Source organism: Mytilus trossulus, chromosome 14 (genome assembly GCF_036588685.1).
Source record: "Mytilus trossulus isolate FHL-02 chromosome 14, PNRI_Mtr1.1.1.hap1, whole genome shotgun sequence".
NCBI lineage: Eukaryota > Metazoa > Mollusca > Bivalvia > Mytilida > Mytilidae > Mytilus > Mytilus trossulus.
In genome coordinates, this window is record NC_086386.1 from 65,223,420 (window position 1) to 65,241,364 (window position 17,945).

Here is a 17,945-nt window from a genome sequence, read left to right on the forward strand (position 1 = left end):
CTGAGAATCTCAATCCTACATACTCCTGGCTTCCACTGGTAATAATTAATACTTTGCTCAACTGACTGATTGTCTGCCTGAGAATCTCCATCCTACATACTCCTGGCTTCCACTGGTAATAATTAATACTTTGCTCCACTGACTGATTGTCTTCCTGAGAATCTCAATCCTACATACTCCTGGCTTCCACTGGTAATAATTAATACTTTGCTCAACTGACTGATTGTCTTCCTGAGAATCTCCATCCTACATACTCCTGGCTTCCACTGGTAATAATTAATACTTTGCTCAACTGACTGATTGTCTTCCTGAGAATCTCCATCCTACGTACTCCTGGCTTCCACTGGTAATAATTGATACTTTGCTCCACTGACTGATTGTCTTCCTGAGAATCTCGATCCTACGTACTCCTTGCTGCCACTGGTAATAATTAAAACTTTGCTCTGCTGACTGATTATCTTCCTGAGAATCTCGATCCTACATACTCCTGGCTGCCACTGGTAATAATTTAAACTTTGCTCTACTGACTGATTATCTTCCTGAGAATCTCCATCCTACTCCCGGCTTCCACTGGTAATAATTAATACTTTGCTCCACTGACTGATTATCTTCCTGAGAATCTTCATCCTACGTACTCCTGGCTTCCACTGGTAATAATTAATACTTTGCTCAACTGACTGATTGTCTTCCTGAGAATCTCCATCCTACATACTCCTGGCTTCCTCTGGTAATAATTAATACTTTGCTCAACTGACTGATTGTCTTCCTGAGAATCTCCATCCTACATACTCCTGGCTTCCACTGGTAATAATTAATACTTTGCTCCACTGACTGATTGTCTTCCTGAGAATCTCAATCCTACATACTCCTGGCTTCCACTGGTAATAATTAATACTTTGCTCAACTGACTGATTGTCTTCCTGAGAATCTCCATCCTACGTACTCCTGGCTTCCACTGGTAATAATTGATACTTTGCTCCACTGACTGATTGTCTTCCTGAGAATCTCGATCCTACGTACTCCTTGCTGCCACTGGTAATAATTAAAACTTTGCTCAACTGACTGATTATCTTCCTGAGAATCTCGATCCTACATACTCCTGGCTGCCACTGGTAATAATTTAAACTTTGCTCTACTGACTGATTATCTTCCTGAGAATCTCCATCCTACATACTCCTGGCTTCCACTGGTAATAATTAATACTTTGCTCCACTGACTGATTGTCTTCCTGAGAATCTCAATCCTACATACTCCTGGCTTCCACTGGTAATAATTAATACTTTGCTCAACTGACTGATTGTCTTCCTGAGAATCTCCATCCTACATACTCCTGGCTTCCACTGGTAATAATTAATACTTTGCTCCACTGACTGATTGTCTTCCTGAGAATCTCAATCCTACATACTCCTGGCTTCCACTGGTAATAATTAATACTTTGCTCCACTGACTGATTATCTTCCTGAGAATCTTCATCCTACGTACTCCTGGCTTCCACTGGTAATAATTAATACTTTGCTCCACTGACTGATTACCTTCCTGAGAATCGTCATCCTACATACTCCTGGCTTCCACTGGTAATAATTAATTCTTTGCTCCACTGACTGATTATCTTCCTGAGAATCTCCATTCTACTCCTGGCTTCCACAGGTAATAATTAAAACTTTGCTCTACTGACTGATTGTCTTCCTGAGAATCTCCATCCTACATACTCCTGGCTTCCACTGGTAATAATTAAAACTTTGCTCCACTGACTGATTATCTTCCTGAGAATCTCCATCCTACTCCTGGCTTCCACAGGTAATAATTAATACTTTGCTCAACTGACTGATTACCTTCCTGAGAATCTCCATCCTACATACTCCTGGCTTCTAAAGGTAATAATTAATACTTTGCTCCGCTGACGGATTATTTTCCTGAGAATCTCCATCCTACTCCTGGCTTCCACTGGTAATAATTAATGCTTTGCTCAACTGACTGATTACCTTCCTGAGAATCTCAATCCTACATACTCCTTGCTTCCACTGGTAATAATTAATACTTTGCTCCACTGACTGATTGTCTTCCTGAGAATCTCAATCCTACATACTCCTTGCTTCTAAAGGTAATAATTAACACTTTGCTCAACTGACTGATTACCTTCCTGAGAATCTCAATCCTACTCCTTGCTTCCACAGGTAATAATTAACACTTTGCTCAACTGACTGATTACCTTCCTGAGAATCTCCATCCTACATACTCCTTGCTTCTAAAGGTAATAATTAATACTTTGCTGCGCTGACGGATTATCTTCCTGAGAATCTCCATCCTACTCCTGGCTTCTAAAGGTAATAATTAAAACTTTGCTCCACTTACTGATTACCTTCCTGAGAATCTCAATCCTACTCCTGGCTTCCACAGGTAATAATTAATACTTTGCTCAACTGACTGATTACCTTCCTGAGAATCTCCATCCTACATACTCCTGGCTTCTAAAGGTAATAATTAATACTTTGCTCAACTGACTTATTACCTTCCTGAGAATCTCAATCCTACATACTCCTGGCTTCCACTGGTAATAATTAATACTTTGCTCAACTGACTGATTACCTTCCTGAGAATCTCTATCCTACATACTCCTGGCTTCTAAAGGTAATAATTAATACTTTGCTCTGCTGAGGGATTCTTCCTGAGAATCTCCATCCTACTCCCGGCTTCTAAAGGTAATAATTGATACTTTACTCCACTGACTGATTACCTTCCTGAGAATCTCCTTCCTACTCCTGGCTTCTAACTTAAAGATTCTTTTTGAAAAATTCCTAACTGAGGGTGCTCTATTGTTGATGATGAATATATCCAATGATTTATGTTTTCAGAAGTAACATGGCAGTGATGTTTCTGACAGATTTGGTGTTAGATGGTTTGGAGATCGACTGGTCTGCACATCTTCCATTGATGTTACATCTTATATTTTTAGGTAGGTTGTTAGACCCATTTCCAAATGACCAATGTGGTGCTATTTTAAACATCACCTGCTGTATTGCACTTTTCTAAAAAAAAAAACCCACTAAAAAACCATTTTTATTGTAACTTCTGAAATACTGTGCCACTTTGATCCAGGCATAGGCAATATAAATTACCCAATTTAAAGCTGGCAATGTACTAAAAAATATTGTTTTGCTCTTAATAGAAATACCAATGTAGGAACAGATTTGGAAAATCATCAGAATGTAGCAGTCCTGCCACAGAGGATCTATGTGAACCTCATCATAAATTTTATTTTCATATTTTCTCTGCATTTACTTGGCCATAAAGGATCAAACTTTATTTCAAGAATAATGTGCAGTAAGTCCTTTAAGAAGACAATTTTAGCCATATGGAAAAAAGCTGTTATCTTGAAGTCAGTTGGACCAGAGAAATATTCCTGGTTTGCTTCAATGAAAACATGAAGTTTGAGAGACAAAGGGATACAACTCTTGCTTAGATTGGTGAGGCTCAAACAACTCCATATGTATGGGTATAAATATATAGAGTCTGTTCTGAGATCAATTCAAAAATTAGTTAATGTGGTTTATAATTTTGATCAAATTATGTTTGTTATTTAGCTCATTTCACTCCAAGAGCCAAGTGAGCTTTTCTCATCACTTAACTTAGAGCTGTATTTGGCAAAACTTTTAGGAATTTTGGTTCTCAATGCTCTTCAACTTCGTACTTTATTTGGCATTTAAAACCTTTTTTTATTTGAGCGTCACTGATGAGTCTTAAGTAGATGAAACGCGCGTCTGGCGTATATACTAAATTTAATCCTGGTATCTATGGTGAGTTTATTCAGTCGTTGTATGTTGTCGTTAACTTTGACAAAAAATTTCTTCTCAAACCTACTACTCAGCAAAATTTCAACAAACTTGACCACAATCATCATTTTGGTATCTAGTATGAAAATGTGTTTTAATTAAGACACAGCCTGCCAACCAAGATGGCCAAAATGCCTAAAAGTAGAATATAAGGGTAAATTGCAATTGTCTTATTATTTAAAAAAAAACCAAAAAAACTTTATAAATTGAGAAAATCTGAGGAGGGCAATTCTCAAACCAAACTTTTACCATTTTTAAGGTTTTAAGCTACTGTCAAATAACAGTTGACTTTTTGCAACTAAGGAGTCATCATGATGACTTATTGAAATCAGTAAATATGCAAATAGTGCAATAGAATAGAAAATAAAAAAACACCTACCTCAAAAATTCATTGTAATGCAATATTTTCATAATTTCGATGGTTCATGTAAAGGAAATACATTTGGCTTAAGTGTTTTCATTTGTTTGACTTCGTGTTGTGGCATGACTTAAATACTCCAAAATCATTAATGGACTTTGGTGGTACTTTATTTTATTTTGATTTTGTATATTAATCTGAGCTCTTATGATTCATTTGTTTTGTTATGTATCAGAATAAGAATAAAAGTTATGCCTTTTTTTTTACACAACCACAAAATTTTTGTTGTCGTATATTGGTATGATGTTGGCGTTGTCATCGTCGTCCGAAGACATTTGGTTTTTGCACTATAACTTCTGTATAAGTTATTGCAAACCCTATGATAGTTTTCCATAGATTCACCTGCAAGTTACCTGTCGATTTAAACTTTTGTAAAACTGATGTCTGTTATACTGTCTGTCTCAATGATGTGTGTTATACTGTCTCAATGATGTCTGTTATACTGTCTGTCTCAATGATGTCTGTTATACTGTCTGTCTCAATGATGTGTGTTATACTGTCTCAATGATGTCTGTTATACTGTCTCAATGATGTGTGTTATACTGTCTCAATGATGTCTGTTATACTGTCTCAATGATGTCTGTTATACTATCTCAATGATGTGTGTTATACTGTCTCAATGATGTGTGTTATACTGTCTCAATGATGTGTGTTATACTGTCTCAATGATGTCTGTTATACTGTCTGTCTCAATGATGTCTGTTATACTGTCTCAATGATGTGTGTTATACTGTCTCAATGATGTGTGTTATACTGTCTCAATGATGTGTGTTATACTGTCTCAATGATGTCTGTTATACTGTCTGTCTCAATGATGTCTGTTATACTGTCTCAATGATGTCTGTTATACTGTCTGTCTCAATGATGTCTGTTATACTATCTCAATGATGTGTGTTATACTGTCTCAATGATGTGTGTTATACTGTCTCAATGATGTGTGTTATACTGTCTCAATGATGTCTGTTATACTGTCTGTCTCAATGATGTCTGTTATACTGTCTGTCTTAATGATGTCTGTTATACTGTCTCAATGATGTGTGTTATACTGTCTCAATGATGTGTGTTATACTGTCTCAATGATGTGTGTTATACTGTCTCAATGATGTGTGTTATACTGTCTCAATGATGTCTGTTATACTGTCTGTCTCAATGATGTCTGTTATACTGTCTCAATGATGTCTGTTATACTGTCTGTCTCAATGATGTCTGTTATACTATCTCAATGATGTCTGTTAAAGTGTCTCAATGAAGTCTGTTATACTGTCTCAATGATGTGTGTTATACTGTCTCAATGATGTCTGTTATACTGTCTCAATGATGTCTGTTATACTGTCTCAATGATGTGTGTTATACTGTCTCAATGATGTCTGTTATACTGTCTCAATGATGTCTGTTATACTGTCTGTCTCAATGATGTGTGTTATACTGTCTCAATGATGTGTGTTATACTGTCTCAATGATGTCTGTTATACTGTCTCAATGATGTCTGTTATACTATCTCAATGATGTCTGTTATACTGTCTCAATGATGTCTGTTATAGTGTCTCAATGAAGTCTGTTATAGTGTCTGTCTTAATGATGTCTGTTATACTGTCTCAATGATGTTTGTTATACTGTCTCAATGATGTGTGTTATACTGTCTGTCTCAATGATGTCTGTTATACTGTCTCAATGATGTCTGTTATATTGTCCGTCTTAATGATGTCTGTTATACTGTCTCAATGATGCATGTTATACTGTCTGAATGATGTCTGTAATACTGTCTCAATGAAGTCTGTTATACTGTCTCAATGATGTCTGTTATACTGTCTCAATGATTTCTGTTATACTGTCTGTCTTAATTATACCCCGCTTTCAAAAAAGGGGGGTATACTGTTTTACCTCTGTCTGTCAGTCCTTCCGTCAGTCCGTCCGTCCGTCAGTCAGTCCGTCCCATGAAACTTTCGTCGCATTTTTCTCAGGAACTACAATACAAGAATTTCTGAAATTTGGTTTCAGGGTTTATCTTAGTCAGCTATACTGTGTGGTGCGTTTTCAGATTCATCACTTGACAACTTCCTGTTTACCGAACACTTGTATGATTTTACACATGATAGCCAAGTTGAAAATTTTTGTCACATTTTTCTCAGGAACTACAATACAAGGATTTCCGAAATTTGGTTTCAGGATTTATTTAAGTCAGCTATACTGTGTGATGCGTTTTCGTATTCATCACTCGACACACTCCTGTTTACCGAACACTTGCATATTTTTACACTATTAATATTATTGCGGCGGGGGTATCATCAGTGAGCAGTAGCTCACAGTTTCACTTGTTAAGTCTGTTATACTGTCTCAATGATGTCTGTTATACTGTCCGTCTCAATGAAGTCTGTTATACTGTCTCAATTATGTCTGTTATACCGTCTCAATGATGCGCACCTGGCTTGCGGTCATAAAACTTTCTAGCACGATTTTTGTACTCTGACTCGAGAATCAACCTATCAAAATACTGGATTTTGTGTTTCGAGCATGATTTTTGTGCTCCGAGCACTGAGCAAAGTTTTATGACTTCAGCCCCTGATGTCATTTAAATTGTTTGTATTTTTAGGTCTAGATCACATGAGAGCTTTAGTTTATGAACACTGTAAGAAACTGTTAGAGAATCTTATGTTACTAGCTGCCCAAGATAACGAGAATGTTGCCAGAACTTTATTACAGTACAGAAGTAATATTACAGATACACTAACACTGATAGCAGAAGACAGAGAGATTCATGGAGCATTGGGTTAGTACTATACATACACAGATCGGGCTTAGAAACGGGCTAGATAAAGAATGTTCATTGTGTTGTTCCTTGTTTTAAAAATTCCAATAGGGAACATTCTGTGTTATTGTTATTGATTTGATCTAAATATCTAGGAATTTCTCCTTTAAAAAGGCCTCATACAGCCCGTAACAGAGTAGTGATCGAAATTCGTGTTTCTTTACTGTCAGAATAAGTAACGTTATCAACAAACTTATTTCAGAAGTGACATAATTTAATTTTCTTCATCGACAAAATATTTCATGTCCAACGTGTAAGTCTACATTGTTTAAGTCGAAATTTTTTTAACACAGTAAAACATTTTTTATAATCAACCATTGGCATTTTCATTTTAACGGTAAAGGATCAAATACAGAATCTCCGAAATTTCTATCATTTGTTACGAGGCCTTATTCAATCGAACATATGTCTTTGTTCATGACACATATTATGAAATACAAAGGAGTTGAAATGATCAAATACTTTCAAACTGACGGAAACAAAAATACATAATCTACAATGTGTGTTCTGACATAAAAATGGCTTCGTTGTGTGAATCGACGAGATCATGTTACATGTAACTGATCTTAGCCGAGAACCAGTTGGTGCGACCTGGATAAAATCTTTATCAATTTAATATAAGCGATAAATATTCATGACTCCGTTCACTGCATAATTATAAATTGTCTTCCTAAAGACCAGCAAAAATAAATGGCACAAGTTCATGTAGTCATAAAAAAAGTCGTATAATTTACGTTATCGAACAAAAAATCAGAAATACGGAATATTATATGTGAATGGTTAGGAAATCCGTTTCCCCTATATGTTTAAAAAAGTAAAAGAAAAATGTTTTCCCTGATACAAACGTTTTAAAACCAGCTTTGTGTAACCTATAGACAAATTTGACTGTATATAAAGGAAGTTAATATGTTTACTCTGATTTGAAATTATCTTTTAGAACTTTTTTTAGTAATTGAGAACCTATGTTGTTTATGGGTAATAGGTGAAATGTTGCATGATCCCTCAAAATGATAGCAAGCGCAGTTTTGCGGACGATTTTCATTTGTACACTGCTAAAAACTGTCAGGTCCTGGCCATGTTATATTTTGGAGAAAAAATTGTTTACTGATTTTTTAATTAAAAAAAATATTCTCTGTGTGCCATTGCAAGAAATAGTTTTACTCATTAATTTGTCATATTCAAAAAAATTCTCAACAAAATTTTCCAGTTTAAACTGTACTAGAAAAAGTTTGGCATGTGAAATGGACGAAGACATATTTTAACAGAAGTAGTCCCAAAAAATAAAGGACTTCATTCCTATCAAACAAACACCTTTTTAATTGTTTTTCTTTTAGTTTTGGGTAAAATTGTAAAGGAAATAATACTATCAAGACGTCCTTCCATAAATCTTTTTTTTCTATTCTGACTTTGAAGAAATGACTTCTTTTCGCCCAATCGAAATGATGCATGGACATATTTTGTTTCATATTATTAAAATTATTTTCAATATTATCGGTATTAGACTTGATTATCGACACATGAATTGTCAATCTTTTTAACGTTAAAGTATTAATAGTTTGGTATTAATAGTTTGGTCACTTCTCAATTAAGTTTGTCGATAACGTATCTAATTTAGACGGTAAAGAAACATCTATTCAATCACTTTTCTGTTTCGGACTGTATCTGGTGGAGAAATGTATGTCACTATATTAAAAACACATAGCTGAGAGAGTGATAGAGCAGGTTGATACTCCAAGAAAACATTGTCAACAGCGGCAAAGCAAAGGTTGACAATGCTATTTTTCAAAGGGTACCAATTTGCTCTATCACCCTCTCAGCTATGTATTATTAGCTCACCTGTCCCGAAGGGACAAGTGAGCTTATGCCATCACTTGGCGTCCGTCGTCTGTCGTCCGTCGTCCGTCGTCGTAAACTATTTCAAGAATCTTCTCCTCTGAAACTACTGGGCCAAATACTTTCAAACTTTAACTGAATGTTCCTTAGGGTATCTAATTTATAAATTGTATCCGAAGTTTTGATCTATCAACAAACATGGTCGCCATTGCTAAAAATAGAACATAGGGGTCAAATGCAGTTTTTGGCTTATAACTCAAAAACCAAAGCATTTAGAGCAAATCTGACAAGGGGTAATATTGTTTATCAGGTCAAGATCTATCTGCCCTGAAATTTTCAGATGAATCAGACAACTCGTTGTTGGGTTGCTGCCCCTGAATTGGTAATTTTAAGGAAATTTTGCTGTTTTTGGTTATTATCTTGAATATTATTATAGATAGAGATAAACTGTAAACAGCAATAATGTTCAGCAAAGTAAGATTTACAAATAAGTCAAATGACGGAAATGGTCAGTTGATCCCTTTAGGAGTTATTGCCCTTTATAGTCAATTTTTAACCATTTTTTCGTAAATCTAAGTAATCTTTTACAAAAATCTTCTCCTCTGAAACTACTGGGCAAAATACTTTCAAACTTTAACTGAATGTTCCTTAGGGTATCTAGTTTGTAAATTGTATCCGAAGTTATGATCTATCAACAAACATGGTCGCCATTGCTAAAAATAGAACATAGGTTTAAAATGCAGTTTTTGGCTTATAACTCAAAAACCAAAGCATTTAGAGCAAATCTGACCTGGGGTTATATTGTTTATCAGGTCAAGATCTACAATGTATCTGCCCTGAAATTTTCAGATGAATCAGACAACCTGTTGTTGGGTTGCTGCCCCTGAATTGATAATTTTAAGGAAATTTTGCTGTTTTTGGTTATTATCTTGAATATTATTATAGATAGAGATAAACTGTAAACACCAATAATGTTCAGCAAAGTAAGATTTACAAATAAGTCAAATGACGGAAATGGTCAGTTGACCCCTTTAGGAGTTATTGCCCTTTATAGTCAATTTTTAACCATTTTTTGTAAATCTTAAAAATCTTTTACAAAATTCTTCTCCTTTGAAATTACTGGGCCAAATACTTCCAAACTTTAACTGAATGTTCCTTAGGGTATCTAGTTTGTAAATTGTATCCGAAGTTATGATCTATCAACAAACATGGTCGCCATTGCTAAAAATAGAACATAGGGGTCAAATGCAGTTTTTGGCTTATAACTAAAAAACCAAAGCATTTAGAGCAAATCTGACCTGGGGTTATATTGTTTATCAGGTCAAGATCTACAATGTATCTGCCCTGAAATTTTCAGATGAATCAGACAACCTGTTGTTGGGTTGCTGCCCCTGAATTGATAATTTTAAGGAAATTTTGCTGTTTTTGTTTATTATCTTGAATATAATTATAGATAGAAATAAACTGTAAACAGCAATGATGTTCAGCAAAGTAAGATCTTCAATTAAGGTGGTACCCAACACTTTCACTGAAATTAATTTGGCTCGTTTAATTTTCATAAAATTTTGTCAAAGTATTTACTTTGACCCTTTAAAGGAGCACTAGCTACGATATATATAAAAAAATAAAGTATGATTTTTTTTAGATTAATCATTAATAAAATTGGAATAATGAAATAATAATTTGCTTTTAGCAATCAATTTGCTTTAATTTTGTTGAAATAAGGGATTATATATAATTTTTGACTGATTTACTTGCAAGTGAATACGTCATCTTCATTCTAACCGGTATTCATGTGAACTTCAATTTAACCCCTAGCTAGAGACTGACAACGCATGCATTGTACGTGAACTGGTTATTTAAAGAAAAAAAATGTCAACAATGAAAGTGAAACTACGGTAAATCATTTGATTACTAATTCGATCCACTTAAATCATTCTTATACGGTTAAAAACAATGAGAAACTTATATTTTTAATCTATAAATTCAAATCAAACAGACCTATAAAAATCCAATTGCACGTGCTGGTTTAACCTATTCATATCTTTATTTGTGTTTACATCGCTTATATGGTCATCTGAGGTCAAATCGATAGTTAATTAGATGGCATCTGGATTAAAATACACACGAAACGAACCTACATATCATCTACCCCATGCTCTGTAAACTGTTTATTTTAAACGTTTGATAGATTAGATAAATGTTTTACATTGTTATTAATCAAATGTGAAAATTTGAGTTAAATTGGTGAACATGAATTTGACAGCTAGTGCCCCTTTAACAAAAATATAAAAATATCAAAAATTTTGAACCAACCGTTTTGTCAGAAAAAATACACTGGTTATATAGCAGTTTGACAAACACCAACTTTGATCATTGAGAAGCTTAATATTCCTTTTACAACACAACGTAATTAAAACGTTTAGCTGACATTACAGAGTTATCTCCCTGTAGTGTTAGGTACCACCTTAAGTCAATTTGACCAAAATTGTCAATTGACCCCTTAAGGAGTTATTGCCCTTTAAGGACTTTTTTCGCAATTTGTTCATCATGTTGACTTACTTTAAAAAATCTTCTCCTTTGAAACTGCTGTATCAATTTCAGCCAAACTTAGGCTAAATGAGTTTCAGAGTATTTAGTATAAATTTTATATTTTATTTCCTTGTATGTCAAGAAACATAGCTACTATGGCTAAAATAGAACATAGGAGAAAATGATTATTTTTTTTGGCTTTTGAAGAAAATAGGACGATCCAAAAAACATTTAAATAAATTGAAAAGCCAAAATAATCATTGATGAGAGATTTAACCAAAAGAATATAGGTTAGCGATTCAGGCTCTTGAGAGCCTCTTGTTTAATTTATTATACTGAATCAATGTCCTATAATTATTGTCTATTACAGATTAATTGTATTTTAAAAGTATTTTCTATGACGTCATGTACATAACAACATTATGGACAATATAAAAAACAGCAAAGTTAAGCAAGATGTTTTGTTTTTTTATTTTGACAGTCAAATATAAATTCTGAGCAAAAAAACATAGAACTTTTAAGCATTGTATTTAATTACTTGATGTAAATGCAATTGATTTTCCTTTAAATTGTCAATGTTTTATTGGTATAGACGAGAGGGTAACCTTCAAACAAGTTGCTTTCTTTAAAAAAAGAAAAGCATTACATGAACCTAAGACCGCTGACTGCCGGGTCACCAGAAGATTGTTGCTGAATTTGTGTTTGCTTTTGAACTGAAATAATTGATTAGAAGAAGTCAGTTGGAAGTGTGTATTTACATCTTCTATTTAAATATTTTTACATTTTAAAGCTAGACTATTTTATTTAGTACTTTGGAATGTACAATAATTTTCCCGATAATTACCCTTTTGCAAATTCCAATTTTTCCAAACCGAATGACTCATACAAATTGAACAAACCAATCTCAATATAAATCTATGCACTCAGTTTGCTTTATAATCTGGAATTCTAAATGCATTTATTTTATCGAAAATATCTTAATATTTTGTTTTCCTGCATTGACCTTCATGTTCTCAACTCGTTATTGAAGCTGTCTGTACTCATGGTAGATGTTAATTGTTAAGATAAATCTAAAGTCCATTTCCCATGTGCAATGAAACCTGTGGCATGAAAACTGATTGTGACAAACAAAAACAATTTCCGGTCTTATAAATCATCTCAAGTTTTAAAGATTTCCTGATTTTACTTAAATCAATTCAAATATTCTACAGGAAAACTTGGTTTTGCCGAAGAAAATCTTAATTCAGAAATTTTATGAATACCTGTATATACCCTCAAAATAACCAATTTATAATAAAAGTTATGTTGATATAAAAAGATACCAGAATTAAAATGATATTTGCCAGACGCAAGTCTACAAAAAAGTAAAAAGGCCAAATTAATTACAAAGTTAAACAAAAAAGAAACAAAAGAAAAACAGCTAGAGGTCAGCATACCATAAGTAATGATGACCGTGCATGAAAGTCATATGTCAATCTCTTACAGCTGTGTCCTAAATTTAGATCAGAAAAACAAAAATCATATTCACGAGTGAAACTAGTATGATTTTTTAAGAACGCAAACTGATAGTGTGCGCTTCAAATGTGATTTATAATATGAATGAATCAAATCTTGTAGGATGGTTGGGCAACACAGTGAATAAAATTTTCAAAACCGTATCATAGTACAAATATGTAGATTTTATAAATTAACAAAACAAACAAAAATAGAAGTGAAATTTTATAATAAACACACGTTCCTGTTGGTAATTTTTCCTAAAAAATTTAAAAAAATTTACATGTAGTATCAATAAACATATCAAATGAATCTATTTTTAGCTCACCTGGCCCAAAGGGCCAAGTGAGCTTTTCTCATCACTTGGCGTCCGGCGTCGTTATCTTTTACAAAAATATTCTTCTCTGAAACTACTAGGCCAAATTAAACCAAACTTGGCCAAAATCATCATTGGGGTATCTAGTTTAAAAATGTGTCCGGTGACCCGACCAACCAACCAAGATGGTCGCCATGGCTAAAAATAGAACATAGGGGTAAAATGCAGTTTTTGGCTTATAACTCAAAAACCAAAGCCTTTAGAGCAAATCTGTTTATCAGGTAAAGATCTATCTGCCCTGAAATTTTCAGATGAATTAGAAAACCCGTTGTTGGGTTGCTGCCCCTGAATTGGTAATTTTAAGGAAATTTTGCTGTTTTGGGTTATTATCTTGAATATTGTTATAGATAGAGATAAACTGTAAACAGCAATAATGTTCAGCAAAGTAAGATTTACAAATAAGTCAACATGACCAAATTGGTCAAATGACCCCTTTAGGAGTTATTGCCCTTAATAGTCAATTTTTAACAATTTTTCGTAAATCTTAGTAATCTTTTACAAAAATCTTCTCCTCTGAAACTACTAAGTCAAATTTAACCAAACTTGGCCAAAATCATCATTGGGGTATCTAGTTTAAAAAATGTATCCGATGACCTGACCAACCAACCAAGATGGCCGCCACGGCTAAAAATAGAGCATAGGTTTAAAATGCAGTTTTTGGCTTATAACTCAAAAACTGAAGCATTTTGAGCAAATCTGACAGGGGATAAATTGTTTATCAGGTGTAGAACTATCTGCCTTGAAATTTGCAAATGAATCGGACAACCCGTTGATGGGTTGCTGCCGCTGAATTGGTAATTTTTAAGGAAATTGTGCTGTTTTGGGTTATTATCTTGAAACTATTATAGATAGAGATAAACTGTAAACAGCAATAATGTTCAGCAAAGTAAGATTTACAAATAAGTCAACATGATCGAAATGGTCAGTTGACCCCTTTAGGAGTTATTGCCCTTTATAGTCAATGTTTAACCATTTTCATAAACTGTAAATTTTTACTAACATTATCCACTGAAACTACTGGGCCAAGTTCATTATAGATAGAGATAATTGTAGGCAGCAATGATGTTTAATACAAACACATCACCATCACCAAAACACAATTTTGTCATGTTACCATCTGTGCCCTTTGTTGTTTAATATTCACATAGACCAATAGTCATAAATTTTTGTAAATTTTTAGAAAATATTTTCCACTGTAATTACTGCTCTAAGTTCATCATAGATACAGATAATTGTAGCAACATGAATGTTCAATAAAGTTAGATCTACAAACACATCACCATCACCAAAACACAATTTTGTCATGAATTTATCTGTGTTCATTGTTTGATATGAACATAGACCCAAGGTAAGCGACACAGGCTCTTGAGAGCCTCTAGTTAAATCTACCTTCCATATATGAATAGATTACTCTACAAAATATAAGCAAAGACTTATAAATTCATACTAAAACAGTACAAAAAATTAACATTATGATAGTACTTAATTAAATTTTGTTAGTATGATTATTGCAAATATTATAGTGTTTTTTTGTTAATAGCTGCAAGGATTTTAAAATCTTTTTGAATTAAAAGCACACAATTATTTTTATTCACGGCCGTTTAAAATTTAGATATTTAATTAATTTATCTTACTTTCAGTTTTATGTATATATTACAATACAAAAAAATAAATAACAATTACTTGTAAAACCTTACTAAAACGGTAGGAAATAATTAATGTAGAAAATATCATTATTTTTTGTTTATCAACATTTTGTTTTGTGTGATGCAAGGATTTATTCAGATTTAATTAAAATGCATGTTTCATTTTCAAATAAATATTAAAAATACCACAGCAGAGTATCTTGTCATATTAATACTTATTTCTTAATTGCAACTCTGAAAATATTCTGACTTCAATTAAATATTTAGTTTCTACAGAAACATAAATACAGTATATATTTTGTATATATTTCTTTGATTTCTGAATTAATTAGATTGAATACTTTTGACACATGTAATAATATAATCTTTCTGTTTTCTGATCAAATATATACATTTTAACCAGAATGTTCTCTCCTTAGTCTATGATGAAAATACACACGTTGTTAAATCTTCAGACATATAAATTAGTTTACATGTTATCATGATAATGCACAATACCAGTTATATTTGACCTAGATACACACAGTGTACATGGGTTGTTATAAAACAGTTATAATTGTGTTGTCTTAATACTTGTTTAGAAACTTTCACATACAAAAAAAGTAAAATCTCAAAAATACTGAACTCCGATGAAAATTCAATCGTAAATTCCCAAATCAAATTGCAAAACCAAATGACAAAACACATCAAATGAATGGACAGCAACCATCATATTCCTGACTTGGTTCAGGCATTAAAAAAATGAAAGATGAAAAATGAAATAGCGTATAACAATTACCTTATTAAAAACACACATGTTTTGTGAAAAGGCAAAAAGGTTCTTGAATTTAAACAATTTATTGACTGGCCTTATTGTTTACTTCTCAATTTACTTTGATGGTGTATTGTCACATGGTAGCCTAGCAATAGAGGTACCCTATCAAAGACGTAGATAACTACCTGTATAAATGAGTGAACACTATAGAGACGTTCAGAGATATTTTTTCCGACTTCTGACCGAGAGATATTGAGTGGCCCATAGACACATCTAAAACTCACTAATATATAAGAGTTCATTGGGGGTTCATGCAAAAATTTGTCACCCTCTAAGCCATGTGATAGAGTAAATTAACACCCTTGTATTAGCCCATCAAAATATGGCATTTTAACGTGAAGTATAATAAAATGAAATGTTACCTATTGAAACCAATCAGTGGTGACAGCTCTAATAGAACAAGTGCAGTATTCAGTTTTTTATTCATCTAACCCAGTCTTACAGCATGCTTTCTTTCTGAAACTTTTCTTCACTTGGATTATTCTATTAAAAAATTGAAAGGGAAACAAATATTTTCGGTTTTCATTGTTTTAAATCCCCAATATAGATGATTTATCTAATTCTTACCAAAAAGTGTAAATCAGTAAAAGATTTTTTTAGTGAAGATGGTTGTACATTTCTTCATATGTCACATCAAGATTGTCATTTTGGATTATTATTTACAATGTTTGAAACTAACATGTTTTTGAGATCTCAACCCTCCCTCTATACCTCTAGCCAACTTAGAAAAAACAAACACACAACAATAAGCACAGTTAAACTCAGTTAAAGAGAAGTCTGAGTTCGATGTCAGAAAAGGTAACAAAAGAAACTAAACAAAATGACACTAATACATCAATTAACAAAGAACTACTAGCAGTAACACTGACATGCCAACTCCAGACCTCAATTAAACTGAATTATTATTATATTATATCTTCATCATATGAATATCAAGCACAATCCCTTTCGTTAGGTGTTTAGTATGATACCATCATAAAATATATGAGAAGAACATAACCTGTGTCATGTCAACAACTGGTTTTAGAATAAATGTGTTTAATTTCGATTCAAAGACCCTATAAGTGATTCAATAGTTAAACCATAATATGCAATCTTTAATGACCTGACAACAGTATAATAACTATATCCCTTTATAATAAGTCTGTTTAAAGGTTTTGTTAGGTTTTGAGGTGAATACTGACATTTTTGTGCTTTGTAAAGAATATTACCATAAAAGATTGAATGCGAAATACCTGAGCGTATAAGATGGCTGCATGTTGAGTTATATTTACGAGTGATGAACAGATGATAAAATTTAGTAAATGTTTTGACTAGTTTGTGATATCAAACACCCTGGTGTAATAGTTTTTTAAGGAATGACTGTAATATTTTTTCTGTCTATGAAGAAATAACATCAAAAATGTGCACACTGAATAGTGTGCATATAGCCCATATAGAGGGTTAATTTAAAGTGTGCACCACATTTTTTTTAATGTTATTACGAATAGGCAGGTAAAATATTAAAGTTATTTCTTATATTTAATTAAGTCTCCCAAACATTGACCTAGGATTTCATAAAATGGTAGACTAATATATCTAGGTGAGCCATCAATCTTTCGTTTGTGCATTGGGGTCTATTAAGGGGTATTTTGGGGGGTAGAAAGCAGGGAGGGTTTTACTATAGAACCCTATGGGATTTTATTTTCAAAACTTTTTAAATGAATATAACTTGAAAACTAATATAAATACATACAGTCTTCAGAAATGATTATAGGACAATAAAATAAATCACATGAAATATAGGGGGATGACCTGGGGGGTCATCCCCACCCCCTTCAATTTGAGAATGTGCTATTATCTTGTAAACGGTCCAGATCCCCACCCCTAAACCATATATATTCTTGTAGGGGACAATAAAGCAAATCAAATGAAATATAAGGGAACTCCCTAGGGGGTGACCCCAACCCCTCTTGTTGGAAAAATTGTAGACGGTCCAGATCCCCACCCCTAAACCATATATATTCTTGTATGGGACAATAAAAAAAATCAAATGAAATAAAAGGAAAGTCCCTAGGGGGTCACCCCACCCCCTCTTGGTTGAAAACTTGTAAACCGTCCAGATCCCCGCCCCTAAACCAAATATATTCTTGTAGGGGACAATAAAACAATTCAAAGGAAATAAAAGGAAAGTCCCGAGGGGGTCACCCCATCCCC

General features: G+C 33.3%; 1 protein-coding gene across 6 annotated transcripts in view; it reads left to right on the forward strand.

Moving 5' to 3' along the window:
* The window catches only part of LOC134695720 (protein furry homolog-like), a 399,195-nt gene that overhangs the window by 186,181 nt on the left and 195,069 nt on the right, over positions 1–17,945 (forward strand). For all 6 annotated transcript variants that reach the window (XM_063557102.1, XM_063557101.1, XM_063557100.1 and 3 more), the window contains exons 35-36: positions 2,853–2,953; positions 6,839–7,015. In XM_063557102.1, coding sequence (XP_063413172.1) covers positions 2,853–2,953; positions 6,839–7,015 — 278 coding nt within the window. The remainder of the gene's footprint in view (positions 1–2,852; positions 2,954–6,838; positions 7,016–17,945) is intronic.